The sequence below is a fragment of the Engraulis encrasicolus genome, chromosome 12 (assembly GCF_034702125.1).
Source record: "Engraulis encrasicolus isolate BLACKSEA-1 chromosome 12, IST_EnEncr_1.0, whole genome shotgun sequence".
Classification (NCBI taxonomy): Eukaryota; Metazoa; Chordata; class Actinopteri; order Clupeiformes; family Engraulidae; genus Engraulis; species Engraulis encrasicolus.
In genome coordinates this window covers 10,742,560-10,750,475 of record NC_085868.1, presented here as the reverse complement: position 1 = coordinate 10,750,475, position 7,916 = coordinate 10,742,560, and the positions used below count along the sequence as shown (strand labels likewise).

At 47.5% G+C, this 7,916-nt stretch overlaps 1 protein-coding gene across 4 annotated transcripts in view; it reads left to right on the top strand.

The window, feature by feature from the left end:
- The first annotated feature begins 208 nt into the window (after nt 1-208).
- The window catches only part of LOC134459304 (neuropilin-2-like), a 151,437-nt gene continuing 143,729 nt past the window's right edge, over nt 209-7,916 (top strand). For all 4 annotated transcript variants that reach the window (XM_063211616.1, XM_063211615.1, XM_063211614.1 and 1 more), the window contains exon 1: nt 209-1,123. In XM_063211616.1, coding sequence (XP_063067686.1) covers nt 1,051-1,123 — 73 coding nt within the window. In that variant the 5' untranslated portion in view covers nt 209-1,050. The remainder of the gene's footprint in view (nt 1,124-7,916) is intronic.

Below are 7,916 nucleotides of genomic sequence, written 5' to 3'. Positions count from 1 at the left end.
CTTTTGTCAGTGTTCTGCTCCACGTGTGTTCACATAAAGTGTGTATCTAGAGAGAGAGAGAGAGAGAGAGAGAGAGAGAGAGAGAGAGAGAGAGAGAGAGAGAGAGAGAGAGTGTGTGTGTAGCCCTCCGTGCTCTCTAATCAGCAAGCGAGGGGAGGCGGGTCAAGGCGCTGACTGTAATGCGATAGCTGCCCCGCTCTCAAATGGTAGTAGGCTGCACACACATACACACACACTCACTCAGGCACACACGCACGTTGCCTCAGCGAGCAAGCAGCCTTTACTGGCGGAGCAGCGTGTAGACCGATGCCAGACTGCGAGGAGAGACTGAACTGAGCGGAGGTGCGCTCCGGGGCGACTCAAGCTTCTCGCGTAAAACATGAACGGAACCTATATTTGAAAAGTGAAGAGAGTGTATCGGAGTGACTACATTTGCCTGTGCATTCTCCACTCAAAAGCATTTCGTTGGGGACTTCCAGAATTTGTGGAGCGACTGCGGAGTGCTGTGGCAAGGGACGGTGAGGCATCGCCCTCAAACGGGGAGGTAACGGGGTCCTACTCACTAACCGTTCTCCAGGGAAAACGCCAAACTCAAGGAACCCGCAGGGGCAATGGCGCTATCCAACCGGGACAAATCATCAGTCATGGTCGCAAGGAATATGTTTTAATGTCACTGCTATGCGCTGTGTCCGTGAACAGACAGGCGTCTTTCTAGCGATACCTTTCAGAGACGAGCAACGGCTGCCTATTTTCGAACGCTCTTCGCCCGTCTGATACCCACGAGACGCGCCTAAGGGCTGAAAAGCAACGAAGAAGTTGGAAAAAGACTCCAAAGACTACACGAAAACCAAAAACTACCTTCTTCAACACCCAGCCTTATCGCACTCAGGCTATATACCCAACTGCCTACACTGACACATCCAGTTATTTATGGGACAAGAGGGAAAGTCTTCATAGCCCTCATCTGTAGGATATCAAGGGGGAGAGGGGAAGCGACAAAAAAACATCAGTTAACAGCTGCAAGACATCAGTGGCAACCAATACTACAAGATGGATATTTTATCTTCGTTGTTTGGATTTGTACTGGCTCTTTGTGTAACGCTGAAAGTGCAAGGGGAAGAAGGTAAGTTATTGGCACTGCTTGTCTGCGTCTCCCACTCGCGTGTATTTATGAGTATAGGCTTTAAGCTACTCTGTGCAATCTCATAATTAAAACCCAAACAATCCATCACGCTGATATCGGCTAATTAATTTCACGAATATTTACTCTGCACTCAACACTATGGAGTGGGGTAGGCTACCATACGCCGTGCTCCATATAGTCAATATTTTTGTGTAGTTGTTGACGTGATCTTCTCTCTCTCTCTCTCTTTTTTAAAAAAAATCAATTCTACTCCAAGATAAGACGAGGAACGCCCGAGTATTTTACCCAATCATTACAAACATATGTTTGAAAATACCAAATATGTGCCAGGGCGAAGGGAAGATAACGTGCGAGTTATTCACACATAAGAAATAACCACCATGATGCATGCTATAAGCACCCCATGGGTATAAATTGGTTTTGCTAATATGAAGAAATCTAATATCTGGTCCAACGTTGTATTGGGTCTTAATAGGCTGTTATTGTGCTGATGGCAGGGGGTTCAGCCCGGCTAATCCCTTTCAGTAATCCCTGACAAATTTTCCACCTATAGGGACATCTGTAAAATGATTACTACCCGTGAGCGGTGAGTCAGTGAGGGTAATGAATGGTCTGACAGACGGCGAGTTTAGGAAACGCGCAGGGCTGAACATCCAAAGACGGGAAGCATTATTATAGGGGTGGCGTGCTGTTTTGATTCAAATATGGCTTGAACGTCTGAAAACTGCCATGTTGTGCTTTATGTTTAAATGTGGAATCTTTTATTGGGCTACTTTTTCTAGCCTTCTATGGTAACATAGAACAGTACCAAACTAAAGGTAAACATCCCCAAAACACCTAAGCTCCTTGGTGGATGGACACAATATGGTGCTGGACATGTCTGTGATATGACGCCCGGGGGCATAGCTGTAATACGTTTCCTCATAATTTTTAAAATAAATATCTGAAAGACTCCAGGCGTTTGGTGAAACGGTCAACCGATCCCTAAGCTAATTACAAAATATCAGGGGATCATCTTATGCAATCTTCCCTCCATAAACTAAATCTGTCTGCTCTCCCCAGTAGACCATTATTTCTATGGCGCTTTGATGTTGTCCTCCATTCCTGTTGTCAGTGTAAGTTCTCAATGTCATTAGCAATGTGTGATCTATAACCACATCTATATTTATTAGGCCTGCATTTGTATTAGCCCACCAGTCATCATAATTGACCTTATTCGAAGTGGCGCCCTTGTCCTGCACTGAAAAACGTGTATTGATTTTCATTCACTGCGTCCGAGAGTAAACGTTTTCTCAGACTCGAACTAGATTCCATCAGCACCTCAAAGTGGTCCTCGGAGTGACCGGACTTTACTCCCGGGTCCAACTATTGTGCGTTTCCTCGCTCGTGCGCGCGCGCTTAGTGGCTTTGAAGCCTTAATTGCTTTGTTTTTCCTTTTCTTTTTTTTCTTTTCTTTTTTTTTTTTTTTAAAAAAAAACCCGTTTTCTCCGGAATGACAAAACAATGGGTCGTTACTGAATGTCAGGCAAGCAGAGAGATCCGCGTTATTAACCCTGAGAATGTGTTATCGGAGGTTTTCCCACTTTGGCAGGAGATTGAAGTCTTGATGTGTGAGACGCGGGGGCCTTATCGCGTCTGTTTGTTCCTGAGAATCCACTCAGCGCGTTGACAATGTTCAATTTAGCCATCATCACTGGCTGCTAGAAAACGCCAGCAAGATAGTCGTCAGGGAGCTATCTTCAAACGCGCTGAAGTAAATCAATTCTCGAACCAGTCAGCTGCAGAGAAGGCACACAAAACTGCTGCGTTGCTGTTTTGATGTGAACATCCATCTATGCAATTTTCGGAAGGGGATTGGAACAAGGAAATAACGGCACTTTCAAATTTGTCTCCAAATAAGGAGGCGAGGCAAAACTACCCGTTACATCCTCCTACACCCTGAAGGTTATATGTTGTTGCATCCGACTGCCGCCACGGTGATTACAAGATATTGAGGCTGGCCCAGGGAATGCAGTCCTCTCCCCATAAGTAGCAGACCCGGTCACATCCTTGCTGCGTGCTTTGCTGTGTGTGTTGTCGTGACGAGACCCATACGCTGGAGGGGAAGGAAATGCTGGTCTGCTAGAGTAATGCATTGTCTCCGCAATAATACAATAAGTAGGCTAGGCTATGCGTTGATATTGTTCGCCCCAGAGAAATGATGCTGTTTTTCTATCTGGTAACTTTTTTTTGGGAGAGGGGCTGTTGAAATACTCACCAGGTTACAGATTTGGCCTATTGTGACTACGCAATGAAACTGTCTAAATTGCTTGCTTGGTAAGTTCCTTGTCATGTCTGGCCGTACGTATACACCAAAAAGACGGAGTTTACCGTTAAGTATGATGAATATCTAATGTCTGTGCACTGTGCTGGTCAGTAGAGCTGGACGCGGAGCCTGTCAGTGTGCGTCTTTGGGGGACAGCCGTTTCGTTCGTTTGAGCGAAACAAGTCTTTGTCTACTGCAGTATGGGTTGTGCAGAGATTAATTTGTGGAAAATGATGTTTCAGCCAAGTTGGCTCCTTTTAAAGTAGCCTACTTGTTCTCAGTCTATTGTACAAGAAGAGCATGTTTTGGCCTTGCCTCTATACCTGAACACAAGGCGCGCGATCAGAACCAGATGTAGAACGCTTGGAGGCTTCTTGTCATGTGCCCGCGCGCGCCTGCCAGTAGTTAAAATGTTCCAGGCGCGTTATATCACAAACAGCAGAGGAAAGGGGAACAGAGAAGGAGGACAAGAAAAGACAGGAAACAGAGACATAGATGAGCGAAGACAAGTGCTCAGCCTTTGTAGTGAAGTCGCCTCCTGCAATCAACCCAGTAAGCTGTTGATCGTGGAATGTGCCATGGATACCCCCCCCCACACACAACCACACACACACACACACACACACACACACACACACACACACACACACACACACACACACACACACACACACACACACACACACACACACACACACACACACGCACGCACACACAGTATTCAATGTGGAAAGTTCAGAAAGGGCACATCAACTGTACACACACACACACGCACACACACGAACGATGTGTACGCCCACAAGGTAGTTAACAGGCACCTCAGGTTGGCTGGACGTTTAGCCATCAAGAGAGGGAGCTGTGGAGGAGGAAGACAAAGAGAGAGAGAGTGACAGGACTCAGCAGTTTGCCCACCAGCATACATGACGTGCCAAACTCCCCATTGCTCATCCACCATGCTTCACAAACGCAGACCCTGTCACGCAAACCGCACCAGAGTCACACATGTAAACAAACAAACACACACGTGTAAACAAGTATGGAGGTTTATTAGTATGTTGTACGTGTGCACCTACAATGGTGAGATGTTGCATGTGTACTTCATGTGGGCCGAAGCGCATATAGTATTAGAGGGCACATTGGCACATTTGCAAACACATTGACATACTCACATACAAGAACATACACACACACACACACACACACACACACACACACACACACACACACACACACACACACACACACACACACACACACACACACACACACACACACACACACTGTGTCAAAAGCAAAATTGCATGCTAACTCCCATACACACACACACACACACACACACACACACACACACACACACACACACACACACACACACACACACACACACACACACGTACACACACACACACACACAACCCCCTAAAACCCTTACCCTACCCGCCCTGGTCAACAAACAAACAACTCCTCCTGCGAAGGGGTCTGCCTCCCCCATAACCACAGCACAGGAATAGCAGACAGCTCAGCCCTGCTCAGCGGCTGGGAAAACAAGGTCAGAAATCTGCATGGCAGGGCCAAGAAGCAGGCAGGCAGGCAGGCAGGGGCGCACTGTGTGTGTGCGCTGCGTGCGTGCGCGTGCGTGTATGTGTACTGCATGTCTGTATGTGTGTGCGTGCGTGTACGCGTGTGTACGCGTGCGTGCGTGCGTGCGTGCGTGCGTGCGCATGTGTTTGTGTGTGTGTGTTTGTGCAGTGTGGCACAGGTTTGACTTTGGCTGGCTGGGAGCTGGCAGCAGAAATGATTGGGGTTAAATTAAACAGCGATTAAAAGCAAGGCGGGCATAAATAATTCAAATGTCAGGCAGGCCCCATTCTGGAGCTTTTAAAGGTCTGCCGAAAGGTGTGAAGAGGTGAGGAAGTGAGGACTTGTTCACATCCGGGTTTGTTTGTGTTCTTGTGTGTGTGTGTGTGTGTGTGTGTGTGTGTGTGTGTGTGTGTGTGTGTGTGTGTGTGTGTGTGTGTGTGTGTGTGTGTGTGTGTGTGTGTGTGTGTGTGTGTGTGTGTGCAAAGGTGTGAAGAGGTGAGGAAGTGAGGACTTGTTCACGTCCGATGTGTGTGTGTGTTTGTGTGTGTGTGTGTGTATGCCCATGCCTGTGTTTGTGTGTGTGTGTGAGTGTTAGTGTTTGTTTGTTTGACAGACAGAGAGAGAGAGAGAGGGAGAGAGAGAGAGAGAGCATGCTTGAACTGAAACCCCTGGAGTGGCATTTTACATTTTTGAAATCCTGTAAATCTTGTCTTCCCAAACAGGCATACAATTAATCACACGCATAGACTGCTATATATCTCACTGCACAAACACTTGCTCCCCAGATGTACACACATGTACACAGAAGCAACTTTCAACTCTGTGTGTGTGCATGCAATGCATGCGTGCGTTTGTGTCAAGTGTACAATTTATACTGCACATCTGTACAAACACTCTGAAACGTCAGCTTCAGAAACCATAATATCAGGTTTACATTCTGAACACAGCCCAGCGGTGCTCACTGCCCATATATTATACAGTGTCTGCATAACCACATGTTCCACGCTAACTGAACATTCTAGAAGGCTGTGAGGATTCCGTTCTGTAAGGATTTCGGAATCAGATCTTCTGGACCACGGTTGCCCCACACGTAGGCCAGAGGCAGAGCTAACTTCACATTCTGGAATGCGGTTAGGATTCCATTCTGTAAGGATTCCGGAATCAGATCTGGCCCACGGTTGCCCCACACGTGGGCCAGAGGCAGAGCTAACTTCACATTCTGGAAGGCTGTTAGGATTCCGTTCTGTAAGGATTCCGGAATCAGATCTGGCCCGTGGTTGCCCCACACGTGGGCCAGAGGCAGAGCTAACTTCACATTCTGGAAGGCTGTTAGGATTCCGTTCTGTAAGGATTCCGGAATCAGATCTGGCCCACGGTTGGCCCAGTTGTTGGCCAGAGGAATACCCAGAGCTCCCAGAGCTTTAGTTACACTGCCATTGGGCGCTGCTATCTGGGTGGCGGTGGTTAGCTTCCTGCATGGACATGGACTCTGTGAGAACTGTGAAAGGAACAACACCACCCCACAAAGGCAACAGAAAATATCGGCAGATTAAAAACGCAGAGAGAGAGAGAGAGAGAGAGAGAAAAAAGAAAGGAGGGCAACAGAAATAGGAAGTTGTGTTTTTTTCTCGTTTTCTTTCTGCTGTGCTACATTTCCCCCTCCCTTTGCTCTCCCTCCTCCACTCCTCCCACCCCATTTCCCCTCCTTCTCTCAGTCTCTGACTCTCTGTCTCTCTCTCTCCCTCTTTCTCTCTCCCTCTCTCTCTCCCCCCCTCTCTCTCTCTATCCCTCTGTCAATTCAGTCTTGTGTGGAATGCTTTGATTAAAAACAGAAAAATGGGGAGTCAGAGCGCGAGAGAAGAGAATGAGCGCCAGCGAAAAGGGAGCAAGATAGAAAGAGAGAAATGAGAGAGTGAAACCGAAAGAGGCAGAGAGAGAGAGAGAGAGAGAAAGAGAGAGGGAGAGAGAGAGAGAGCATTGCCCGTGGATTCATCCTGCTCTGCTCAGCTCTACTGTGTGGGGATGAATGGATGGCTGCTGATTTCTTCACCGCGGGCGATAGCACTTTTTAATTAAGGTGCGCACCAAAGAATGATGGAGAGATTTATCATAGCCCCCCACCCATTCTCTCTCTCTCTCTCTCTCTCTCTCTCTCTCTCTCTCTCTCTCTCTCTCTCTCTCCCTCTCTCACTCTCTCTCGTCCCTCCATCCGCACGCTGGCAACTTATCGCCAAGACAACGCCCCGGCGCAGAGATAATTCTGTTAATAGGAATTAGTCCTACCAGCAGTCACACACATGCGCACGCAGGCACACACACACACACACACACACACACACACACACACACACACACACACACACACACACACACACACACACACACACACACACACACACACACACATTCTTTTTCTCTGTTAATTTATATTTCTCTGTGTTTTTCTCTTTCTCTCGCTCTCTCTCTCTCTCTCTCTCTCTCTCTCTCTCTCTCTCTCTCTCTCTCTCTCTCTCTCACACACACACACACACACACACAAACGGCCATACATCCCCCAGCACCTCATAACACAAACACACACACGCACATTATTCAGGAGCACATTATGCACTCAAACACTTGGGGGTGAGCTTACACACTTTTAAGAGACGTGCTGAGATACACACAGTCATAGGTGAAGGGGTTAACAGTTATGCTATGTGTGTGTGTCTCTCTCTCCCTCTCTCTTTCTCCCTCTCTCTCTCCCTCTCATCTACACATCAACACACATACAAGTACATACAGTATGTACACACTGTTTCAAATACATATCACATGCAAACTCCCACACAAACACACACGCGCACGCACACACACACACACACACACACGTAAACTACTGTCGTG